Here is a 27,458-nt window from a genome sequence, read left to right on the forward strand (position 1 = left end):
TCCAAGATATGACACCGTAAACTTACATGATTTCAGTACCGAATTGCTAAGTCTCGATCCACCGAATCCGGACGCTGTTAGTATTGAAAATATTTCTGAAGCCTTCAGATCGAGCAGTGAAATTATTCATGAAGCTGCTCGTAGGAACAGATGTGGACGTCTCGACCAGCAGGAAGAAACATGGGACAGAACGTTGCCGCACTGGAGAAGGATATTAGAAACAAATGATGCTAAGTTCATATGGAAGGCCATTAACTGGTCAGGGAATATTGATACGCACGAACACAGACAACCTGAAGACGATCAACTAAAGACCCATTTCGAGAGCTTGTTAAATAATGAGTGTCACACTAATAGTATTCGCACTGTATGTATAGATGACTCGACTCCAACGATACCCGTATTAGACGAACCTTTCACTGTACAAGAATTAGATAAAGTACTCAAGGATGTGAATGTTAGAAAAAGTTATGTTTTTATTTGTCCAGGAATTATGAGAGCTTTACCTGTTAACTGGATCATGTTCTTTTTACATATGTTTAACGTTGTTTTTCTTAATGTGTGTTATCCAGTTTCATGGGGTTGTAGCAAACTTTTTGTACTCTTCAAAGGAGGTAAAGACAGACTTGAATGTGGAAACTACAGAGGCATATCCATTATGAATACATTGGCAAAATTGTATGATTACTTAATTTTGAACAGATTAAAACTATGGACAAGTATTGATAAATGTCAAGCAGGTGCTCAAAGCGGTCGAGGATGTGTCGAACAAATAATGACGTTAAGATTATTATGTGACCTGGCTAATTATAAGAAAAAGAAGCTGTATATGTTATTCATAGATTACAGCAAAGCATATGATAGAGTGCCTCGAGGTAAATTGCTTGAATTGCTTAAATCACATGGTTGTGGTAAGGTTATGTTGCGTGCTATACAAGCTATGTATTCCTGTACTCAAAGTGTGTTACGTTCTGCAACTATTGATGCCACTGTTGGAGTCCGCCAAGGATCTCCATCGAGTTGTCTCTTATTCACCATATACATGGATGAGGTGGTTAGGATGATAAACAGGTGTGTAGATACAGATGGATTCTTGGGGAAACTACATACGCTCCTTCTTATGGATGACATGGTAATACTAGCTACTTCTAAAGAAATGTGTGTGAGAAAGTTAACCGCAGTGTTGGATTATTGCCAAGAATATGGAATGGTACTTAATGAAAAGAAAACAAAACTTATGGTAGTGCGAGGTACAGATGAAGACAGATTGCCGTTAACTGTTCGTAACATCAAGATAGACTGTGTTCATAAGTATCTTTACCTTGGGGCATGGATTTGTGATGATGCAAAGATGAACACAGTATTGGACCTTCAAGAAACCGTGAATGAGATGCAACTCAATAAATTTGCAATTTTTTTGTGCAGCAAATAACATTATGCCATATACATACAAGCACAAAGTATTTGATGCTGCTGTCACTTCTGCCCTTCTTTATAGCTCAGAAACATGGTTGACAAATAATCCTAGAAAGATAATTGTTCAATACAATAGAGCAGTAAAGAACTTGCTAGGGGTAAGGAAATTTACAAGCCCCGACATGTGTCTTATTGAATCAGGTATTCCACCTGTACTTGATGTCATAGCAAAAAGGAGAAGGAAATTTCTAGAATCAAAGTTAAGGGAACCGAACGTTGAAGAACCATTCTATGTTGCATTTGAGTTGTGCAGAGTAGCTAATACTCCAGGGTATCAATTTGTGATGAAGGCACTACAGTATAGAGATAACGTAAATCCACTGGATATAGTCAAAATAAAAATTAGAGAAAAACCCGAGACGGCATCTAAGTATGTGGCGTACAGATCAGTAATTAACCCTGAACTATCAGTACATCCAGTTTATGTCAGCAATGAGTTTGTCCCGGACTACAAAAGGCAGGCCCTTACGAGGCTTCGACTAATGTCACATGATTTAAGAATTGAGACAGGTAGAAGGAATGGAATACCAGCAGAGTTGCGACTGTGTATGTGTGATAGTAATGCAGTACAAGATGAGTCTCATGTTTTGTTAAATTGTTCTTTGTCAAGGGACTGTAGGGCTAGATATAATATGTTGGATTTTAGTAGTTTTACCAGTTTAATGAAGTATAAGGGTAAATTAGGTACTTTATGTGATTATGTTTGCGATGTGTTAAAGCTTTACGGCTAAAATGTTCTTGTTTTTTAAGAGAAAGGGAGTTTGAATTTTTTATTAGGCACTTTATGTGATTATGTTTGCGATGTTTTAAAGCTTTATGGCTAAAATGTTCTTGTTTTTTAAAAGAAAGGGAGTTTGAATTTTTTAAGAGTTAAGTTTAGAGAAAGTTTGTTTTTGCAATGTGAATTGGTTAATTTTATCTGGACAGGATTTTTATTTGTAGCTCTTTTTATATGATATAATGATTTTAGTGAAATGATTTTTACTTTAAGCTTCTTGTAATCGCAAAATTCTGTCAATAAACTATAATAATAGGACGAAGAGCGAGTGTGGCGTGCTGGTAACCAAGGTAATGCGTCCTTCCTCTACTCCCAGAAGCTGATTGGGAGGAACGGCATGGATTTAATCGATTTGTCTTGACCTTAGCAATTTCCAGCCAGCATCAGCTGATACGCCACTTTAATGGTTAATTCGAGGGGAAAGCTTTTCCTCGCACTGCTGCACAACACGGATACCTCTGACACTCGAGCACAGGTCTGCACGCACGAAGACCCTATAATGCAATTATCACTCCTAGAATAGTCGGAGTCCATGCAGTCCCACGATAACGCTATGTGGGCTAGACGAGACAAGCTGGCAGCCAACCCCACCAAACTCCCAAGACCTTGGCCGCACATTGCTTAAATGAGCCTTACGTCACACTACATGAACACCAGCTAATGTCAAGACGCCTTCTCACCCGCATGGCGTCCACCTGACCGTGGCTCCTGGCTATTTACGTGTACTAGTACAAAGTCCAAGGACTGGCAAGATGCCCTGGAAGAAGGCCTAGACATCCTTGTGGTGGCCCTGGACATTGCTGGGGCTTTCGATAGGGTCTGGCACGTGGGGCTCATTGAAAAGCTTTGTGCCAAGGGTGTCCAAGGTGATCTGCTAATGCTGCTCGAAGATTACCTCCAGGTTAGGAACCTTCAGGTAGTAGTCAACGGGCAGTCATCAAGGCCTTCACCTGTCTGGGCGTCAGTTCCACAAGGCTCCGTCTTGGGCCCAGTCCTATGGAACATATACATCGATGACCTCCACCAGCAACTGTCATCTGTGGCAGCATACGCCGACAACTGCACACTCTCCCACTCCTACTGCTGCCTCAACAGTCAGCGTGCCGTCACTGAGCTGAACAGGCAGCTCGGACTGGTGGAGCAGTGGGGAAAGATGTGGCAAGTTAACTTCGCTCCTGAGAAGACGCAGGCGATGGTCATCTCGTGGTCCCCAGGTGCCTCACACGCAGTCTCAGGACAGCTGCATTTTGGAGGCAAGAGCCTGCCACTTCAGGATTACATCAAGATCCTGGGTGTGTCTGTGGACTGCGGCCTACGCTTTGATCACCACATCGCTGTCGTCGCCTGCCAGACCTCGCTCCGAGTCTCTGCCCTGCGCAGGATGGCAAACATCCTCGACCCATAGGGCATCCTCACGCTATACAGGGCACAGATACGCCCATGTATGGAGTACGGTGCCCTGTTCTGGATGTTGAGTGCCGCCACCCACAGGCAGAGGCTGGATGCTGTGTAGTGGCGAGCCGTGCGCTTGGTGGCCACTGTCGAGGAACAACATCACCCACAACCAGTAACATCACTGGAGCACCGCCGGGACGTGTCAGCACTGGTGGTGTGCCACAAAACTCAGGTGCAGAGGGTCCCCCGCCTTGACCCCCTGAGGCTGCTGCCACACACAGTGCAGAGGTGCACCAGAGCTGCAGCCAGTATTGACGAGCTAGTGAAGGTGCCTCGATCTTGCTCTAGCCAACACCAGCACACTTACACAGCCAGGACTTCGCAGCTGTGGAACATTTTCACGGTGGCCATGCCCCAAGTGCAGGACATGTCCACACACCAGGTGAAGCTGGCAGCCCACAGCTAGCGTAACACGCACCTGTCCCCACTGGCACTTTAAATTTTAATTTTACATTGATATATTTCATTATTGTATTATTATCTTTATTTAGTTTTACATTAATATATTTCATTATTGTATTATTATCTTTATGTTAAGTATGTATGTATGTATATTCCTGTAAATATTTGTTTAAATAAGAGAGAGAGAGAGAGAGAGAGAGAGAGAGAGAGAGAGAGAGAGAGAGAGAGAGAGAGAGAGAGAGAGAGAGAGAGAGAGAGAGAGAGAGAGAGAGAGAGAGAGAGAGAATGTATGGTATGTATGCTTCTACATTCTTGGAATTTATTACTATATATCTTTAAACTTTTTATTATATCTCTTGTATTTTTCCTCTCTTTCTTCCCTCTCTGGAACTTTGTGTCACATATACAACACACTCTGTATTAATGTGATGCATAAAAATGATCTGGATCTGCAACCGTGGATATGTTGAGAGTAATTCACAAATGGGTCCACATAAATTATTATTTTAACGTCTGCAATCTTACTTCCAGATGCATTTTATGAGAAATATTTGGCCCCACATCTGCAGAGGTCTAAAATTTAACATATGATCAATACCCTTCTCTGTACAATGCCAAGTAAATAGTGAGACATGCAACATCTGAACATGCTGTGCACAAATTAAGATGGTTACTAGAGGGATTACTGTACAAAATATAATGTAACCCCCTTTAATTTTATTACATTGTAAATTTATCCCCTTAAACTATATATAAAATTACCATCTTGTTTTAACTGATGAAATGAGTGTATAATAAGAAAAAAATCTTCACACAATCAGTGCAAATAGTGGTTATAGGTTAAAAACAACTCAGATATGCAATAACATTTTGCATTCCCCAACTCAAATGAACAAATCCCTGAAACGTACAAAATAATGCCAACAACTGGCAAAATATTTCCCAAACAAATTTTTTTGAAATAAACAAGACAATCATATTTCTGATAAAAGTTCTTGCAGCTTGCCTGCATTTTGGTTAGTATTGTATGAATTAAATTATAAAATCTTAAAGAAAAACAAAATTTAGGTAGTATCAAAATTCAAAATTGCTAAAACACAACCTAATGTTGAAGCAGCAGAAATACATATTGGCAGCCATGCCTAATATAAGCTTCTATTAGTTCATAATTTGCAACCAACCCTAGATTCAACATTTTAAAACCCTTTTTTTTTTACTTACTGGTAAACCTGCATCCAACAAGTTTTCCTAAAAGAGTCACACCCATTACCTCTCAGATACTACCACAATAATTCTAAAATGTGTAAAATCCAATGTGCTTGAAAGATTTGTCTTCTTTCATCCATATTTATATAAAATATTGAGTACTACTGCAAGATCAGACCTGATGATCATTTTCTGCACAAATGAAAGTACCCTTAAATTTTCTAATTTCTGTAGATTACAGAGACAATATATTCAGTAATCTCCCAAACAATTTTGCCAGTAAGAAATTATTTAAATGCAAGCTAGGATAAAAAATGTTCTCTGCACACATATTAAACATTCAATATCTCAAAACTATGAACACATAACTAAAATGACAACAACCACCAATTTTGTGCTAGCCACAAAATATAAACTGAGGGTAATTACTGTGTTGTGGTGCTAAACTAAAACGGAGGCTTGAGATAAAATGTACTTTTAGAGCCTTCCATTCACCCACGAGATAAAACTACAGGAACACTGCTCAACTCGTCACATACAATATAAAATCTACAACTAGCATACAAATATGAATAGAAAAGCAATTATGATCATAAGGCATTAACATATACCATAGTTCTCTTGTCAGGGTAAGAGTATGTAGTCCACCAAAAATAAAGACAATGACCTTATGAAACAAAGGAAAAAAATTTAAGGCCATCTAGATGAGATGGCCACTGTTATTCTGGGAGCGGAGCTTGGAGTTCCTCATGATAGGTTTGTGACCACTGTGGCTCTCCATAGGATGAGTCTCTTGCCAGCAACTCCGACAAAAGTATTTGAAGCATACCTCCTCCCGGCAGAAATAGGGTCCCTGCTGCAAACCACATACCTGACAGAAGGAATCTGCTAAGTATGGGTCCACCTGTACCTGGAGGAAATTGGAAATATTTTTAAGGTTAGTTTCAAACTACAGTGAAAGTTAAAGAAAGAATTCAATCATGGCTGATTCTGGTTACTTAAATTTTACTGTGAATCAAACTTCTGTTACACAGCTCTTTTATGATAAAATTATGCACATATGGTTTTTCCATTTGAGTAACAATTTGAAAACAGACACTTGAAAATCAAGGAACAAATTCCTAAAACCAAAGAGAAGAGGAGAGAGAAGGGTGAGAAAGGAAATCTTAAAATTTGGGGAGGCAGCTCTGCATTTGCTTGTGTGAGGAGAGATGGACAGAAGAATTCAGTCTAGAAGAGCCTAGTTTGTGATGTAGGGTGAAATGATGATATATGTGTAGCTGGCTGTGACAAGGGGCCAAGTGCCAAAAATAAACGAGTAAATTGCATATACAGGTAAGCAGACTGTGTACATTGGTCGTTTGCTATCACTTCACTAAACCTGCCTAGTGTGTCCTAGACAGATTATATGCAACTATGTGTTATATTTCATTACAGACTACATTTTCTTGGCTTTTATGTGATACATTTCTAATTTCGTCACGTTGAATAATTAAAGTGTTATAAAATGAGGAAAAATACAGGGTGTTAAGCAGGAAACATTTTCAGATTTTGAAACTTTCACGTGGCCCAGTAAACCTTTGAAAAAAAAATCTAATTGACATGCACCATCTCTTAATGATTCATTAAGAAAAGACTCAAACTCCTAAGTAAAACACTCCATGTCAATAATTTTAGTGCTTCCTGCTGGCTCAGTTGTGCTGTCTTGGTGCCACTCTCTCTAAGAGAAGGTTTGAGGGGGGTGGAGGAGGATAATGCTGCCAGACATAATTTCCATTTTCTCTCTCTCTCTAAACCATCTCAGGGCAGTAGGGCAGTGAGTATAGTGGCCCTGAGACAGTTTATAGTGAGGATCTGTTGTTGTTTATTCTCAACATTTTTACCTTCTACCCTTTAAAAGATTCGCAAGTGATTTGCCTTCCCTCTCACTCTTCCAATGCAGGCTAAGTTTAAGGTGTGTGTGAATACAGGCTATTTTTGACATTTAGCAATGGAGGGCTGGTCCTAGCAGGATGAAAATCATCACTGCTGGCCCCTGAAGGGTTAAAGAAAATATGGATAAGGAAGATGAGTGTGGAGGAAAGAACTATGGTGGTCAAAGTGAGAAACGAAGCGGAGAGAGAGAGAGAGAGAGAGAGAGAGAGAGAGAGAGAGAGAGAGGAGAGAGAGAGAGAGAGAGAGAGAGAGAGAGAGAGAGAGAGAGAGAGAGAGAGAGAGAGAGAGAGAGAGAGAGAGAGAGAGAGAGAGAGAGAGAGAGAGAGAGAGAGAGAGAGATACAAGCATTTTGGCTGTTTGGACACAGCCCCATGCTAAGCCCACCCCGCACAAGGTATCTCCATCCCATGTGCCTGTCAGTCAACTTTCAGGTGTGCCTCAGGAATAGTTAGCTGCTTGTGTAGCTCTGCACTACCTCCTTGAACAACCCTTCTTGTATTGCAGTTTTTTCTACAATAAGTTTCCTTGGCACTCTTGGGCATCCTCTGGTAACCACCAACAGTCAAGAATCATCGTGTAAAAAGGGTAGCAAGTGCAGAAATAGGAAGACAGCTTGGCATCCCAGCATTTCATGTCTGCCTTCTGTGACTGGCTTTGGCAAAATATTCTTCTGCACTTTTATGCTAGTGTCTTGTGCTCAGCTTCCAAGTGGCTGAATACTGTTTGTGTTACTGCCATGTCTTACACAGATAAGCACAAATTACACATTTATGCACATTTTTCACATCCTTATTATTATTATGATGATGATGATGATATCTTTTGTTCAGTCAGTACACACACACACATACATTCATTTATTTTTCCTTGGAATGTGACCTGTGTGTCACCCAATGTGCTTGTGTCACCCCACATTCTGTGAGGCATGAAGGCATACCTCAAGGTGTAGCTGGAACAATATACAATTATTTTGGCTGTTATGGACACAACCCTGCACTGTGTCCACCACATAAAGTGTCTGTCCTGCATGCCTGTCAGTTGATTCTCAGGTGTGGTTCTGGCTTGGTCAGCCACTCGCATAGCTCCTTGTACTACTAATCTTATTTTCATATACTGCAGTCTTGTCTACAATGAGTTTCCTTGACTCTCCTGGTGACAACAATCAAGAATAATCTTGTAAAAGAGAGAGAGAGAGAGAGAGAGAGAGAGAGAGAGAGAGAGAGAGAGAGAGAGAGAGAGAGAGAGAGAGAGAGAGAGAGAGAGAGAGAGAGAGAGAGAGAGAGAGAGAGAGAACAATCAAGAATAATCTTGTGAGAGAGAGAGAGAGAGAGAGAGAGAGAGAGAGAGAGAGAGAGAGAGAGAGAGAGAGAGAGAGAGAGAGAGAGAGAGAGAGAGAGAGAGAGAGAGAGAGAGAGAGAGAGAGAACAATCAAGAATAATCTTGTGAGAGAGAGAGAGAGAGAGAGAGAGAGAGAGAGAGAGAGAGAGAGAGAGAGAGAGAGAGAGAGAGAGAGAGAGAGAGAGAGAGAGAGAGAGAGAGAGAGAGAGAGAGAGAGAGAGAGAGAGAGAGAGAGAGAGAGAAACTATTAAAATAATCTCACACCTTGGTATACTTGTGTTAGTTTTCCTTCCCTCTTTCTCCCATTTTCTTTTAGCAAGCACATGTATGCATGTGTGCTTTTATTTTACCTATTTGTATTTCTACAGGATTAAGTCAAGCTTGTTATGTTCCATTCCTTAAAATCAACTTATCATATTTCTTTAATTTTAAGTATATTGTTTGCAAACACTATTTCTTCTGGTAGGACATTCCAGTAATCTATTGTTTCATTTGGAGAACAAATTCCTGCACATCCTTATCTCTTCTTGTTCAGTTTTTTTGCTATCCTCTTTATGTTTGGTTTCCTGGTTAGCACACATCTACCTTTTCTTTTTTGGATACACATACACCATAATCATATCTCCTCCCTTTCACACATTCCCAGTGTTACCATCATAACACCACAAGCCACCCCTTGATCTATAGATACAAAGGAAACAGCTTCCTAACATGCTGGATGATGCCTGCATGGTAATATACCAACTACTTACTCTCTCATTCTCTCTCCTGCCACCAGTATCCCACGTTAATAATGTTTAAATTGTGCGTGAGCTGCACATCATTTGTTTGTTATGTTTATGTGAGAGGGTGCATGCTTCTGGTGTCTTAGCTAGCTGTGTAGATTATTGCTTTCATAAATAAAGCCCAATCCTGTACATCTGCCCTATGATTTACCCTGCCACACTGATCTATGGCAGCAGAGTGTACCTGTGGCAGGGATAAGGAAATATAAATTTAAATTTAATGCCGTTCAAGAAAAAAAGACAAAGTTAAGCTGGGTGACTGGCAGAAGGACTCCAGTGCCAAGTTTTGGTGGAGACAAGAGTTATGGAAATGAGTTGAAAGCATGGCAGCTTGTCACTAATGTTGGAAAGAAGAAATAAACTGTTACAGTCACCCTACCATTCCCAGAAGGAAGTGAGGTGGGGAGCAAGATTTTTGATGAAGTGGATATTGACAAGCTAGGAAGTGACGATAGAGTCAGTGTTTTGCTGCAATATTTAGAGAAGTGGTACAAGAAGGATGAGATATCAAAGGTATATGAAGCATGAACAAAGTTTGACAACTTTAGGAATGAAATGGAGGACACTACAGAAGTACATTTTGGAATTTGTGAAGAGAAACACAATTCTTACAACGTACAAGGTGGTTATACCTAAGTGCATTTTAGCATTTAGGCTACTGGACAGTGCTGGGCTACATGTTAAATACAAACACTGCTGAGTGCATTGTCTTTTAGTGAATCAGAAAACATGTTTGATTCCATACAAGTCCTCAAAAATTTTTTTGGGAGTCAGGGAGTAGTGTGAGAGAGACTCCTGCAATAGTATTGAAGTCTGAATCATTGTTCAGTACAGAGGAAATGAATGTTGTCACTTGGGAAAGAGGACGAGCAAGATTCAGATGAAGTAGAGGAAAAGGGAATCTAACAAAAAAAGTGACAAATTGACAGAAAAACCCTGTTAAGTATTATTATCATTATTATTATTTTTTTTTTTATGTAGGTGGGACACTGGCCAAGGGCAAAAAAAAAAAACACTGAAATGCCAGTCCCATAAAAGGGTCAAAGCAGTAGTCAAAAATTGATGGATAAGTGTCTTGAAACCTCCCTCTTGAAGGAATTCAAGTCATAGGAAGGTGGAAATACAGAAGCAGGCAGGGAGTTCCAGAATTTACCAGAGAAAAGGATGAATTATTGAGAATACTGGTTAATTCTTGCATTAGAGAGGTGGACAGAATAAGGGTGAGAGAAAGAAGAAAGTCTTGTGCAGCAAGACTGCGGGAGGAGGGGAGGCATGCAGTTAGCAAGATCAGAAGAGCAGTTAGCATGAAAATAGTGGTAGAAAATAGCTAGAGATGCAACATTAAAGTGGTGGGAGAGAGGCTGAAGACAGTCAGTTAGAAGAGAGGAGTTGATGAGACGAAAAGCTGTTGATTCCACCCTGTCTAGAAGAGCAGTACGAGTGGAACCCCCCCAGACATGTGAAGCATACTCCATACATGGAAGGATAAGGCCCTTGTACAGAGTTAGCAGCTGGGGGGGTGAGAAAAACTGGCAGAGACGTCTGAGAACACCTAACTTCATAGAAGCTGTTTTAGCTAGAGATGAGATGTGAAGTTTCCAGTTCAGATTATAAGTAAAGGACAAACTGGGGATATTCAGTGTAGGAGAGGGGGACAGTTGAGTGTCACTGAAGGAGAGGGGATAGTTGTCTGGAAGGTTGTGTCGAGTTGATAGATGGAGGAATCAAGTTTTTGAGGCATTGAACAATACCAAGTTTGCTCTTTTTTTTTTTTTTATGTAAGAAAGACACTGGCCAAGGGCAACAAAAATCTAATAAAAAAAAAATGCCCACTGAAATGCCAGTCCCGTAAAGCAGTGGTCAAAAATTGGTGGATAAGTGTCTTGAAACCTCCCTCTTGAAGGAATTCAAGTCATAGGAAGGTGGAAATACAGAAGCAGGCAGGGAGTTCCAGAGTTTACCAGAGAAAGGGATGAATGATTGAGAATACTGGTTAACTCTTGCATTAGAGAGGTAGACAGAATAGGGGTGAGAGAAAGAAGAAAGTCTTGTGCAGTGAGGATGCGGAAGGAGGGGAGGCAAGGAGTTAGCAAGATCAGAAGAGCAGCTAGCATGAAAATAGCGGTAGAAGACAGCTAGATATGCAACATTGCGGTGGTGAGAGAGAGGCTCAAGACAGTCAGTTAGAGGAGAGGAGTTGATGAGACGAAAAACTTTTGATTCCACCCTGTCTAGAAGAGCAGTATGAGTGGAACCTCCCCAGACATGTGAAGCATACTCCATACATGGACGGATAAGGCCCTTGTAAAGAGTTAGCAGCTGGGGGGGTGAGAAAAACTGGCGGAGATGTCTCAGAACACCTAACTTCATAGAAGCTGTTTTAGCTAGAGATGAGATGTGAAGTTTCCAGTTCAGATTATAAGTAAAGGACAGACCGAGGATGTTCAGTGTAGAAGAGGGGGACAGTTGAGTGTCATTGAAGAAGAGGGGATAGTTGTCTGGAAGGTTGTGTCGAGTTGATAGATGGAGGAATTGAGTTTTTGAAGCATTGAACAATACCAAGTTTGCTCTGCCCCAATCAGAAATTTTAGAAAGATCAGAAGTCAGGCGTTCTGTGGCTTCCCTGCGTGATATGTTTACCTCCTGAAGGGTTGGACGTCTATGAAAAGACGTGGAAAAGTGCAGGGTGGTATCATCAGTGTAGGAGTGGATAGGACAAGAAGTTTGGTTTAGAAGATCATTAATGAATAAAAAGAAGAGAGTGGGTGATAGGACAGAACCCTGAGGAACACCACTGTTAATAGATTTAGGAGAAGAACAATGACCGTCTACCACAGCAGCAATAGAACGGTCAGAAAGGAAACTTGAGATGAAGTTACAGAGGGAAGGATAGAAACCGTAGGAGGGTAGTTTGGAAATCAAAGCTTTGTGCCAGACTTTATCAAAAGCATTTCATATGTCCAAGGCAACAGCAAAAGTTTCACCAAAATCTCTAAAAGAGGATGACCAAGACTCAGTAAGGAAAGCCAGAAGATCACCAGTAGAGTGGCCTTGACGGAACCCATACTGGCGATCAGATAGAAGGTTGTGAAGTGATAGATGTTTAAGAATCTTCCTGTTGAGGATAGACTCAAAAACTTTAGATAAGCAGGAAATTAAAGCAATAGGACGGTAGTTTGAGGGATTAGAACGGTCACCCTTTTTAGGAACAGGTTGAATGTAGGCAAACTTCCAGCAAGAAAGAAAGGTAGATGTTGACAGACAGAGCTGAAAGAGTTTGACTAGGCAAGGTGCAAGCACGGAGGCACAGTTTCGGAGAACAATAGGAGGGACCCCATCAGGTCCATAAGCCTTCCGGGGGTTTAGGCCAGCGAGGGCATGGAAAACATCATTGCGAAGAATTTTAATAGGTGGCATGAAGTAGTCAGAGGGTGGAGGAGAGGGAGGAACAAGCCCAGAATCATCCAAGGTAGAGTTTTTAGCAAAGGTTTGAGCAAAGAGTTCAGCTTTAGAAATAGATGTGATAGCAGTGGTGCCATCTGGTTGAAGTAGAGGAGGGAAAGAAGAAGAAGCAAAGTTATTGGAGATATTTTTGGCAAGATGCCAGAAATCACGAGGGGAGTTAGATCTTGAAAGGTTTTGACATTTTCTGTTAATGAAGGAGTTTTTGGCTAGTTGGAGAACAGACTTGGCATGGTTCCGGGCAGAAATATAAAGTGCATGAGATTCTGGTGATGGAAGGCTTAAGTACCTTTTGTGGGCCACCTCTCTATCATGTATAGCACGAGAACAAGCTGTGTTAAACAAGGTTTAGAAGGTTTAGGACGAGAAAAAAGAGTGAGGAATGTACGCCTCCATGCCAGACACTATCACTTCTGTTATGCGCTCAGCACACAAAGACGGGTCTCTGACACGGAAGCAGTAGTCATTCCAAGGAAAATCAGCAAAATACCTCCTCAGGTCCCCCCAACTGGCAGAGGCAAAACGCCAGAGGCACCTTCGCTTAGGGGGATCCTGAGGAGGGATTGGAGTGATAGGACAAGATAAAGATATGAGATTGTGATCGGAGGAGCCCAATGGAGAAGAAAGGGTGACAGCATAAGCAGAAGGATTAGAGGTCAGGAAAAGGTCAAGAATGTTGGGTGTATCTCCAAGACGGTCAGAAATGCGAGTAGGGTGTTGCACCAATTGCTCTAGGTCATGGAGGATAGCAAAGTTGTAGGCTAGTTCACCAGGATGGTCAGTGAAGGGAGAGGAAAGCCAAAGCTGGTGGTGAACATTGAAATCTCCAAGAATGGAGATCTCTGCAAAAGGGAAGAGGGTCAGAATGTGCTCCACTTTGGAAGTTAAATAGTCAAAGAATTTCTTATAGTCAGAGGAGTTAGGAGAGAGGTATACAGCACAGATAAATTTAGTATGAGAGTGACTCTGTAGTCGTAGCCAGATGGTGGAAAACTCGCAAGATTCAAGAGCGTGGGCACGAGAGCAGGTTAAGTCATTGCGCACATAAACGCAGCATCCAGCTTTGGATTGAAAATGAGGATAGAGAAAGTAGGAGGAAACAGAAAAGGGGCTACTGTCAGTTGCCTCAGACACCTGAGTTTCAGTGAGGAAAAGATGAGGTTTAGAAGAGGAGAGGTGGTGTTCTACAGATTGAAAATTAGATCTTAGACCACGAATATTGCAGAAGTTAATGAAGAAAAAGTTGAGGGGGGTGTCAAGACACTTAGGGTCGTCGACAGAAAGGCAGTCCGACCTGGGGACATTTATGGTCCCCTCCCCAGATGGGGACTCTGAGGCTGGTGTAGGAGTCGCCATGATGATTTTAAAATTTTTGAGTGAAGGGTGTGTGTGTTATTAGGTGCTTGTAGTTTTGTGTGGAGGAAGAGAGTTGTCTTTAGAGGGCAGGCTGTGACTGCCCCCTTGTGTTGTGAGACACAAAGGGAAACGTTCAGTGAGGTCACAGCTGGATTTAATGATAAGTTCACAGCACCTCCTGAACAGTGCTTTAGACCTCACTGGGAGTAATTATTGTTTCGGCAGGTGTCTACTGCCTCCTCCAATGGCAGTAGATTTCTGATTGGGGCTCTGCCCCAATCCAAGATTTTAGAAAGATTATGGTAATATTAAGTGTCATGTATGTGAATCTGAGTATCGTATGTCTCCAGCATATCCAAGAAATGTTTATGTGAACAGTGCAAGTGAGGAGGTACAAAAGTAAGTTGAATGATATGCTGATGTTGAGAGTCCTGAAACGACAACATCAGTCTTAATGACTGAGTCTATTAGCTATGTTATCCTGGACACAGCTGGTAGTTCTACTGTGTGTGTTGTTGAATACTTAAAATTGTACATACATACTTTGTTAGAAGAGAAGAAAATGAGAATAGAAGAGGAAGAGAGTGAACAACATTTAGATTGAGTAAGGTGAAATTTCCTACGACTGAGTAAGATGAAATTTCCTGTGAACATTATAGGTGAAAAGCATATATAATAGCTGATATGGTGAAATGCTTTGTTCCTCTGCTCTTCAGCAAGAAATCAATGAAGAGGGCACAGATGAAGTTAGACTCAGAAAATGATATTGGAGAAATACATGGAAAAAAAGTGAAATTGGGATGCACTTCCTCAGGACATGATTGTCTTCCACTAAGGGATGAGAAAGAAGTATAAAGGAAAACAGAAGAAAGGGTGCTAACCTTGGGTAATGATGAAAAAGAAAACTGCACCTGCAGTTAGGTCATCCCACATGTAAAAGATTGACTAAGTTATTGAAGGATGCAGGTGTTGAAGACAAAATGTGCTTTGTGTATGCTGAAGAAGTGTCAAGAAGTTGTGAAATATGTTTAAAATATAAGAAAACACCATCAAGGCCAATTGTATGTGTGAACATGACAAAGGAGTTAAACAAAATTGCTGCAGTAGAGTAAAAGGAGAAATACATTTTCTGCATATGGTGAACAAGGCAACAAGGTTCTCAAAGTTGTGTGGCAAAAAGTAAAGAACCCAAGGAGATAGTACAGAAAATTGTGAAGACATAGTTGTGAAATCATTTGGGAGCCCCTGTGAAGTTTTTGTTTGACAATGGTGGGGAGTTTGCCAATATTACTACATTCTTAGAAATGTGTGAGAACATGAACATTCAAGTGATGCACACAGCAGCATATTCCCCTTTTAGTAATGTCCTATGTGAGTGCAACCATGCAGTCATTGACAAAATTGACAAAAGTAATGACAGAACAACCAGAATTGTCTTTGAAAGTGGCTCTAGCATGGGCAGTTAATGCAAAAAATTGGTCTTCCAATGGTAGGAGATTTCAGCTGGCATCAGCTTGTGTTTGGAAGAATCCTAAATTGCCATGTACCTCAAGTGATGAACTTTATGCACTGGAAGGTACAACATCTAGTGAGATGGTTGCTAAACATCTCAATGCTAGCCACTCAGCAAGGAAAGCCTTCATCGTCACTGAAACATCTGAGAAAATATGACAAGCACTTAAGACACAAAGTAAGAGCCACTGATAGAGCACTTGAAAATGGAGAACAAGTCTATTTTAAGAGAAAAGAACAAAGGAATGAAAAGGACCAGCTAAAGTTATTGGTCTAGATGGAAAAACAGTAATTTTGAAATATGGTTCAAATATTATAAGAGCCCATGAAACACATGTTCAAGAGAAGCCATACAGTTTCAGAAGAGACACTGAAGAAGGAAAAACTACACTACTTGACATGCTGAAGTATCACACTCTTTATGGATAGTGCATGTCTTTTGTTTATGTGAGAGGGCGTGTGCTTCTGGCATGTTAGCTAGACGTGTAGATTCTGGCCTTCATAAATAAAGCCAAATGCTGTACATCTTCCCTGTGATTTATCCTGCTACACTGATCTACGAATTCAACACCGCATATCTTTCTACTGCTAACACACACTCTGGAAGATGTAGCTAAGTCACACAAAACTACTTTTTCTTTTACAAAAACCATCACTTACTTTTTTCAACATTCACCTTGCCATAGCCCAACCCACTCCATTCAGTTTTGGCCCTGCATCAACATTTTCTAGTTTTCATTTCCCTCCTACATTCATACTTAAAAACATTAAGCAAAAATGGAGTGACAGTGTCTATGGAAAGTAATGCGTGCTGCTGCCCAAGATCTCTGTATTATGGTGTGCTAAGTTATCATTCAGTGGAGCAAAGTCACACCTTTTTTGTACATTTGGTATTGCTGCCATGAGTATAAGTAAGGTGAGGGCATGTCTACGGAATGACACTTCCTGCCTTAGTGTACAGTGAGTTGCCATGAGAGGGTTTATGATACATGTTTCCATTCTATGATGCCCTATTCCCCCTCTTTCTCTTCCCAACCTTCCCACTTTTTTTATTATGGTGTATCCGCATAGGTCCAGCCAACCTCAGCGATGAAGTAAAGGCCAGAATTTTAGCATGGTAGACTGAAAATGTACCAACAAAAGTTTCAAGATATACAGTGTGACATGGAAACACCATTTGACACCTGGTTGCAGCAGCTTACACCCTCCCTCCAGACACCATATCTTAAAGAAAATTAATGTCTGGGAGGCCAAGAAAGACATCCAAGGCAATTGATACCCTCATGAAGAGTGAGGTTATGGAGAATCTGAGGATTACAGCTTGTGAACTGAAAAAGCTGCACCCAGATGTGTTAGATGTCTCAGGACGAACCATCCAGGAATGGGCTACATAAGGAGCTTGGCCTAACAATGTTCAGGCTGGCTGACAAATCCCTTCTCACAAAGCTTATGAAAAAGAAGAGACTTGCATTTGCATGCAAATACAAGGACTGGACTCCAGAGCAATGGAGGAAAGTGCTCTTTACTGATGAAAGCAGATTCAGATTCATTAGAACATCACCAGGAAAAGTGAGAAATCCCAAGAACTCCAAATGCTACTTGCCTCAGTACACAAGTAAAACTTGAAACACTCCTAGAGTAATGGTGTGGGGTGCATTTAGTGGTGATGGGGGGGGGGCATGGAGGATTGTATTTCCTTCCTAAGGATGAAATGATGACAGGTGAATGGTACATGCAAATACTGGAGGATCATATGTTGCTTTTCTATGAGTTACATGGTTGTAACATGCTCATGCATGATGGCACTCCATGTCATCAAGCCAAAAAGGTTATGCAGTGGCTGAGAAATACAACAACATTCAGGTTATTGACTTGCCAGGGAACTTGCCAGATCTCAGCTCCATCAAGAACTGTTGGAGTTACATCAAGAATTGCCTTGCAGACTGCAACATGTCATCCATTTAGTGCCTCACCAATGAAATAAAAAAATTTGTGGTGCTATGGTATGGACAAGGAATGCTTCAAGAATCTTGCTGAATCAATGCCTAAGCACTTCAAATTGGCCATCAGAGTCAAGGGCAATATGACAAAATATTAAATAAATGCCAGGAACTGAATGATCTCTTATTAACTTTCACAAATTGCAAACATGATGAAAGATTCATGAAAAAACAGGGTGTGCACAATACCTTTCACAGACACTGTACACATTCCTATTCCACTTTCCTCCAATAGTAATTCTCACTAAAATCTCCCTCATATATATGGTTCTTTCTCTATAAAATGTGTTCATTCTAACAACTTTTCTGCCACACAATAAATTTAAGAAAATTCTAGAGCTTCCCAATAAACACCATAAACCCTCTCAAGGTCCAAGGTTACATACATTTAAATTTTTCACTGTTTCCTAAATACTCCTCTATTATCTATTGTGTGACCTATAAAACCTTTCCTATGGCTTCCCTGCTCATCATTGACTTGATCTTCAGATACGTCATGAGATGGGACTAATCCTCACTGATCATACAGCCTGAGGGTCACTTGTGCAGCATATCTGGATCTCTACATCAGGGCCCATCAGCAGAGCCTATATTACACTATTATGCATCTATCCCCCTCCATATGGAGCCCTCCAGAGCAGAGTCTATATTACACTCTTATGCATCTGTCCCCTTCCATATGGAACCCTCCAGACTGTCTATCTTCATTTTTATGACTGTCTCAATTAATTTCTGTCATACACAACTGCCCTTTTTTCCAAAGTTATCCCTTTTGAATAAAATGTTCTCTTCACATTATCCATCCATCCCTTTAGTGCTCTTACCTTACACTTCACATTATACATCCATCCCTTTAGTGCTCTTTCCTTAAGTAACTGTATAACTAAAATCAAAGTTGTGATTTGCAAAAATCATGCAGTACACTGTGCCCATTTGCATCAATCCATCATAACATGCACAGCAACCTACCTTTAAATTTCAATATTCCTTAAAGAAATGTGTCTACAGACAAATAACGTGGGTGGTAAATTAAGATGTAAAGTCACTTCCCGAGCCAGTACCTTTTTGGTGAACTTTGGAGTCTTGATTTCTATGAATGCTGCTCGGACAGCCTTTTTGTAGGAGTATTCATTGTTGAAGGTAACTCTCCCTGAGCCAATGGGATACTTGTGCTTGTCTGTGTCGATGCCTGAAATAAGAAGGTTACTTATTACTGATTTTCTTTACTCCACATAAGTTAAAAAGTTACAGATAGTTGCAAATAGATTGCAAAGTTAGAAGTGCCAAATTATCTTTAAGCCATATCTTTGAAAAGCAGTAAAGCTTTCAGATGCATGGCTGAGTGCTCAAGTAAAAAAGGGTCATGAAGAGGCTAGTAAAACATATTTTTCATGTTACAGAAATTACAATTAAATTAAGAGGTGATTGATGATACTTGTGATAAACATGTAAAAAATTAAGAGAATGACTACCAATAACTTATATTTTACCAAATATGAGGTGAACTCAAAAGATAAAAGGAAAGTTGAAAAATCATCTAGGAATGGATTTCTATCCATCATCTATCAATCAATCCATCAATACAGATGTTCCCCAAATTATGAATGAGTTAGGTTCCATATGGCTGTTTGCAAGTTGTTACTTTGTAAAAACATTTTGGGTGTACAGTGCCATTTTAAGTTTCATGCTTGCTTTCTTCCAAAGCCATAGTGCTAAACTTGAGGACCACATAACTCAGGGTATTGAAAACACTGCACTTATTTATGCCAGCTGCACAGCTTAGCACTATGAAAGAGTGTGTGTTTTGTCCTCACATTCAGTGATAGCAATGCAAGTGTAACAACATGGTGCATCTTCATCTTGATCTTAATGCTACAGGTGACTCAAGATTTCTTTTGAGGCAGGCCTCTTGTTCATACCTCTAGATGTTTGTAAGTCAGTGAGCATCTTTATACCCAGCCTCCAGTGCCACATATGATGGCCCAGACAAAGCACTACACATTCACACACACATAATTCCTATGTGAGGGATGTTCAATGAGTTCTCAGCCTAACATAGGAAAGCAGACAGGAGCTTGCCGCAGCTGGGACATGTTTGTATGTGTTCCAGCAATTAATGCATGGGCTGGCATCCTCACAATGTTTTTGATTCAGTTCAACAGTGACTTTTTGTAAGTAAGGATGGCACCCAAGTGAAGCTGAACAATGAGCTGTGATAAAGTTTTCTGCAATTGAAGGGAATGTGCCTCATTTGATTCATGAGGAGTTGAGGACAGCACTTGGGGACAATACTATATCCTCTTTCAGTGTCAAATGCTGGACTGTGTTCTTCAAGCAGAGCCAAAACTTGTGTAAGGATGACCCCCAAAGTGGTGGTCCATCAACTGCAGTCACCAAGGAAACTGGTCATGGTAGAGAGCATGGTCATGGATAATTGCTGAATAGAATCTCAATGTGATATAATGCTTCTCAACAAGGATCAGTAATAAATCTGTTGTTACCCTGCATGATCACATTAACCCTTAAACAGTGGCATGTATTGTAACTTGAAGGTCTCCACATACAGGGTAAAATAGTTTTCAATATGAGATATTACATGTCTACTTATTCCTACATGATACTTTAGCAATAGTAATAATGAAAATAAACTTTTATTTTCTGTATGCGAGCTGAGGCAAAATCTATGGTCAGAAAATGAAAACATTTCTGGGCATCGTGATGCACCGTGCTGCGGGAAGGTTCTGATCAGCAGGGAGATGTTCCTGGTGGAGAGAGGTTTATTTATGTTGCTTTTGCTGCTGTAGACACAGACACACACACAAACTGCCCTTCTAACACATCTTGTTTCCCTTGAAATACAGTTCTTCCTGTTTTTTTCAAATGGCTACTATTCCAAACATTGGTCGGTCTCTCTCTCTCTCTCTCTCTCTCCTTTTCTTCACATTGTTTATCATCTTATTTCATTTCTTACTTCTCCCTGTCCTCCCTTCTGTTCCATCCCTTCCTCCCCTCATAAGTATATGAAATAAAAATAAATAAATAAATAAAATAAAATAAAAAATAAAATAAAAAATAAAAATAAGGGAAGAACTGTCTAGACAATCTTTGTCTGTCTGTCTGTCTGTTTCTTTATTGGTGTGCCAGCTCCCACTGACCCATTCATTAACTATTCCCCTTATCTGTCTTCCTTGTTTTTTCCCTCTGACCTTTTCAAACCTTTCCCCACATTTACAGTAAGATTATGAGAGAGAGAGAGAGAGAGAGAGAGAGAGAGAGAGAGAGAGAGAGAGAGAGAGAGAGAGAGAGAGAGAGAGAGAGAGAGAGAGAGAGAGAGAGAGAGAGAGAGAGAGAGAGAGAGAGAGAGAGAGAGAGAGAGAGAGAGAGAGAGAGAGAGAGAAATTAATAGTGGTAAATAATTTATAAATCACACACACACACAAAGATCTCCAAGCTGTGGTAGTGTGGCATTTGTGGTGGAAAAGCAGACAGAAAGCAGCTGTTCCATCCGGCACATCACATGAGTTGCCAGACACTTCCTCCATAGCTCCATAAATCACAATTGAGACCTCAATCCTAGAAGAGAATCACTTGTCTCCCCAGTGATTTAGTTACCACGTCTCCAGAACATGAGAGGAAAATGAGATGTCTGAATTCAAAACTCTAAGTGCGAAAAATCATGCCTTAATAGATGATCACCACCACGAGTGAGCTGCTGGCTCATACCTAAATACATGATCACTGCTGTTTAAGGATTAATCTTTCCAAGCTATCTGCCTCATGGATCCTAAGAATGCTGACACCTGAGCAGAAGAACCAGATTCAATGGAGATGTTGAGCCTCATGAGTGCAGATTAGGAGGGATTTATAGCCTGAATCATAACCCAGGATGAAACATGGGTTCCTCACTTCAATCTGAAAACCAAAGCTGAATCTAAGCAATGGAAGCATCCCTCCTCTCTGATGTCATCAATATTCAAGGTCACCAAGTCATCTTGGAAAGTCATGGTGACTGTTCTGGGACCCTGAAAGGAACCCCCTCATGGACTTCTTGGATCATGGTTTTACAATTAACGAACCACACTATGGTGACCTACTGGGGAAGCTTCGAGACGTTCTGTTTGAGAATGTTGAGGGAAAGTGACCTGAGGTGTTCTCTTGCAGGACAATGTTCCTGTGCACAAGAGCATGATGCCCATGAACAAGTGATGTCTTGTGGCTTTGAATTGTTGCCTCGTCCTCTTTATTTCCTGATCTGGCATCCTCAGGCTTTCATCTTTTCCCCACACATGAAGAAGCAGCTGTAGGGTGTTTCTCTCACTGAGGATGAGGGGACCCAGCAGGTCCCCTCAGGGACAGATTTTTGTTGCTGAAGACAAGTCTGGAGAAGTGCATCATGGTCAAAGGTGAGTCCATTGAAGAAAAAAAAAGTTGAGTGAACTTTCGCTCTATTTCTGCTCCTTCTGGTTTAGGCTGAGAACTCATTGAACACCCTTTGTATCTCCATTGGCTCCTGGTGAAAAGGGTTACTCTTATGGACCACCCTACTACACCCCAGGAGCTTGGGCATAGCACAGCTGGCCACATACATCCATGACAAAGCCTGACAGCTTACACTGGTTTACTCCTGCTTCTTCATAATGAGACTTACCTACTCTGCACCTAGTCCGATACTGAGACCACCAGCAGTCATTCCTCTTTTCACACAGTTCATACACTTAACCTTCCACAGCATACATTTGACCACAATATTCTCTTCAGTGGTTTTTTGTCTTATATTCTCTCTACATGCTCAAACCATCTTGACAACATGCATTGATCTGCTTGTCCAGCCAACTACTCCATCAAAATACCAGTTCTTCCTACATCCTCAATTCTTATTCTGCACCAACCTGTATGCACATTTGACAGCTACTCCTACAGCATGTACCATGTTCACTTAAGCTAGAATCCTGGCACCTTGGTGGGTTTGTGAGGTCACAGATGACTAGCTGCACTGCTCTCTCACAAGAAATCATGTCAGGCCAAATTTTGCATGCTTAAGTGAGACATGTTTCTATTTTATATGTTGTAACTCACTTCATATACAGGAGAGCCAGTTTTGGTTGACAACATCAAACTCAGCAGTGACTGTAGAATCAACATGTACAATGAACTCTTAATATAATGAACCTCTATTTGCTGAATTTTGGATATAATGAAGCCTTAACCTCTATTTACCAAATCTTGGATATAATGAACCCTTTAAGGCTATCAAACACTTGTTTGTGAACTTCACAAATTACATTTTTTAAAAATTATTGAACACTTGCTTTATTTCAAGAATATACTGGGTCATAAAATGTAGGAGAGTTGGCTGACAAGCAGTCAACCATATATTTTTGAAAGATGGTTCAATATTTTTCTCCCATGGAAGGTAGTCGCACTTTCTGCAGTGATGTCATGCACGACTAACTCCTCATTGGCTGCTGCTTGCCTCCTCTCAGGCAGCAGCCAATCAGGAGTTAGGCATGTGTGATGCCACTGCAGAGGGTGTGGCTAACCTCTGCGTGAGAAAAAAAACTGCACCATCTTTTTTGAAAAACCTTACCACCTTTTGAAAATGCTACACGCCCCCCAATTGGGCTGTTTCTGGTCAGAGATAGTGGGAAAAAAAATGATAGTCACGGGTTGACGGGTTTTGCATAAAGTGTCGTGGCATGTTGGGGTGATTAGTTAAAATTCTGGATGACTATTCACAGCCACCAGGATGTCTCATGGGGAGAGGGATTTTAAGAGGGTGGGGCAGTTTGGTGTCTCAGTGCTTGCACTATCAGCAATGCTTAGACTGAATGGGTTTTCTCACAAATGAACTTAATAAAAAATAAACTTAGGAACAGGATGCAACACATGAGTTTGAAGAACAGACTGTATGTGTGTGCATTCGAGTACAGAAATAACATGTTGGTATGAAATGAAACCAACTTAGGAAATAATCTCCCTTTTTACTCAGTACTGCTGATGACTATGAGCATGTCAAATTATCAGATATAGCCTAGAAATGTACGGGGAGAAAAAAACAAAACAAAAAAGTGTTGAATGTAACTTGCAAGTATGAATTATGTAATATGTAATAGGCAAAAAAAAAGAAAGTACATTAGTTAGCAAGTATGTTTTCCTTTTATGTTATAACTGTCAGTCATCTTGAGTATCAAACATACACATTTCTGATGGTTCAAGTTTTGGGCTACTTATCAACAGTTTTAGAGAGCAAGGTCATGGTTTTTGGGCTAGTTTTGGGATGGGATTCTGTGGGAACACAGTCCATGACCTGGCAACTCTGCTCAGTCTGCTTGTCACTTCAGTTTGTTGCCTCATCTTCCGATGTGCAATGTGTCTAACTCTCAGCACATCGTGTTTTGTCATGTGTTTACACATCAAGAAACAGCTTGTAAGAATGTCATCAAAGGCTCCTACATCATGTATAGTGATAAGGCTGTGTGTTCAATGCACTCTGGTGTGTAAAGTGTGATTGTATCATCTTCCTTCCTTCTGCTTCATACAGTGCATAACTAAAACAGTTTCCTTCCAAGGTAAGAACAAAATTTCATTACTGAGTTGTGCTCTAATCTTATGTACTACAGTATTACTTACTCTACAGTAATAGAAGAGGACAGTAAGAAACCAATACACTAATATTGTGCAGGACAGCAGTTTGCTGAACCACTCGTCACATAAGCCATGAGTGCGCTGCCCAGTGCCACTGACAACCAATGGGCAACTATGTGCTCAAAATCCTCTGGCTGGAATGAGTGGTGGTCAGGAAAGCCAAAAAGCCTCAGGAGGGAAGCAGCCAGCAGACCTACCAGTGCCCCTCCCCCTCCCAGTGCCCAACCCATTCCAACAACTCCTACCTATATTACTAGTGGCACACCTGATGACAACTGTTGCCCACCACCCTTTGTGTTGTTGCTGCAGCAGCAGCAGCAGCAACAGCAGCAGCTGAGAGGGTGCTACAGCTAGCAACAACAGTGCCTCTGGGGGTGGAAGGAGAAGAGGAAAAAGGAGAAGAGTTAGGAGGAACCCACAACAAAGCAGCTCCTCTGACACACCTCAGGACTCTACCTCTTCACGGCCCACACCCACACCCAACCCCGCCACTTGTTCACATGGCCTCACTCGCCCCACGTGCTACACCTGTGGTCAACAGGGACACACCACAAGGAACTGCAACAGACGTGGCGGTAATGTCAGGTGCACTTATTGTGCAGGGAGGGGCCACATGGTGGACAGGTGCCATGCCCAGGCAGCTGAAGAGTGGCAGGAGTGCCTCTTCAGACATGTACTTGCTGAGGTGAGGCAACCAACCTCCTACCACTTGGCCCCCCCTACCAGCTTTCTCTCACTTACAGGCACAACTGCAGCGGCATCAGTGGGGGCAAACAACAGGTTGGCAATGGACGCCCCACAACTCTCTACTGAATAACCCTGGTGTTCCCCACCTGTGGTAAGCACTCCCCATCATGGCAGAATCACCATGGAGTGCAAGGAGTATGCTGACTGTCCTCTCAGCAAATGTTCATGGTCCCTGCACAAACATCGGTGACCTCACCCATAGCTTTATCCTGAGGCACAGTGTGGACATCATTGTGGCCATGAAAACTTGGCTAAATGATGAGGTTAAGCCGTCCTTTGGGAGAATCTGAGGATATACTCACTGGACCAGGAAGGACAGGTCTGAGCGAACTGGTGGCAGCAATGCTGCATGCTTCCATGAGGGGATGCAGGCCCAGATGTTGCTAGTGATATGCCAGCAGCGATGGAGGCACTGTTCTTCCAAACAGTAATGAGGGAAGGCATAGGACTGCTGCTATGCGCCATGTACTACCCTCTGTGCCAAGGCCCTGGGCGCATAGAATTCCTCACAGACAACATGGATGGCCTGCTGATGAGGCACCGATTCCATCTTGTTACCCATTATTGGGGCAAGAAGAATATTGCCTTATTTACAAGCCTGGGGGCATTTGACTTACCAGATTACTATAGGGAAAAAATTTTTGATTTACAGTTGCCCTGTGTGTGAGGTTAAGGCACCCGTGGGGTTAAAAAAAGGAACTGCTGTTAAAAGGGGTGGCGTCTTGTTAAGATTAGCCGCCATGTCTAGGACGCCTTCTGATGCTTGCCCCAGTCCTGAGAGATTCAGAACTACCAGCATGCCATGCACCTCAGCTAAGGTAAAGGAACTACACAAGGGGAGTAAACATGATGAAGAAAGATCCAGATCCAAGAGCCGTTCTACTCGTCATGAGAGGTTAAGTTACTCTCGGTCACCTTCCCCTTCTCCAAAATACGCTGGTGAAGACAGCACTGTGCCTTCTTTGGGCATGATTATGGATGCTTTGACTGAGTTGAGGAAAGACATGGACAAGCTTAAGAAGGAAAATAGGGCTGTGAAGTCAAAAGCAGTTCATAACAATGCTCTCCTGCCGGGAATCACAGGCAGGATTTTCTGGATTTAGAACTCCACTGAGGGAGAACAGTGATGAGGAAGAGGAAATCCAGAGGGATGTTCCTCATGATAGTATATTGTTACAAGGTGCTAAGAATTATGGACCCACGGAAACTGTCTCAAAAGAACTTGACAAGGAAATTGCTGCAATGGTGAACCACCTGTTTATTAATGGCATGAGGCAGGAAGATTACAAAGCCATTGTAGAGGATGAGGTGACATTTAGACCAAGTAACTGCCATGCATTAACTCAAGTGGATTGCAACCCACAGGTCCTGGACGCGCTGCCTGCAGAGGCAAAGAAGGCAGACTTCCGCTTAAGGGAAGTGGGAAAAGATATTACCAAGGCAGCTACTATTATAAAATCAATATCTGTGCTAGACAAGGTGGCATGTGATGAAGAGCACCAAATTATTGCAAATGAGGTGGCCATGCTCAATGGTGCATTGGCATTATTGGGTAATGCCCACTACAGAAATAACTTGACCAGGCGACATATCATAAAGAGGGACATTAATCCCAAATATACTCATTTGTGTGCTGACAAGGCTCCCATGACGGATCTATTGTTTGGGGATGACCTGTCACAAGCCACCAGAAATATTGAGGAGGCAGAAAGGCTGAAAACCAAGTTCACTTTTAAGAAGCCTACATCTTGGACTGCAAGCAGTGGCAGATTTGGTGGAGGTAAACAACGTAACTTTTTTGCCAAGGCCTCCTCCCGTGGATTCTCATCCAGATATCAGCCATATGATTTTCGCAGGATGCCCTCCAGTGATGAACACAGGCGCTCCTACCCTGCTCAAGCTTGGACAACAAAAAATGTGAGAGGCCGGGGTCAACACAACCCCCGGCGTTAACCCAGGTGAGAGAACAATTTGAGGCTGGGCAACTTCACAAGTTTATCAATAAATGGCGTGTGATTACAAGTGACCTGTTCATTTTGGATATGGTGGAACATTGTCATCTGAATATAGATGAAGCTAATATCGGATATTTGTTTAGAGAGGATATACAGTATGTCTTTAGTGAGGAAGATAAACTGATTATGCATCAGGAGGTTAAAAAATTGTTAGAAATAAAGGCCATCATAGAGACACATAGACAGGATCAACAAATACTTTCACCAGTTTTTCTGAGGAAGAATAAGACTGGGGATTATAGGATGGTGTTAAATCTTGAAAAACTGAACAGGCATGTAGAATATACTCATTTTAAAATGGAAAATTTTGAACAAGCATTACAGTTGCTTAGTCAAGGAGATTATA

The 27,458-nt window shown here is 41.4% G+C and overlaps 1 protein-coding gene across 3 annotated transcripts in view; it reads right to left on the reverse strand.

The window, feature by feature from the left end:
• Positions 1-4,969: 4,969 nt before the first annotated feature.
• Positions 4,970-27,458, reverse strand: part of LOC135113197 (cytoplasmic polyadenylation element-binding protein 1-B-like) — a 272,466-nt gene continuing 249,977 nt past the window's right edge. For all 3 annotated transcript variants that reach the window (XM_064028329.1, XM_064028331.1, XM_064028328.1), the window contains 2 exons: positions 18,767-18,894; positions 4,970-6,227 (listed from right to left, as the gene is read on the reverse strand). In XM_064028329.1, the coding sequence (XP_063884399.1) occupies positions 6,018-6,227; positions 18,767-18,894 (338 nt within the window). In that variant the 3' untranslated portion in view covers positions 4,970-6,017. The remainder of the gene's footprint in view (positions 6,228-18,766; positions 18,895-27,458) is intronic.

The sequence above is a fragment of the Scylla paramamosain genome, chromosome 25, assembly GCF_035594125.1.
Source record: "Scylla paramamosain isolate STU-SP2022 chromosome 25, ASM3559412v1, whole genome shotgun sequence".
Classification (NCBI taxonomy): Eukaryota; Metazoa; Arthropoda; class Malacostraca; order Decapoda; family Portunidae; genus Scylla; species Scylla paramamosain.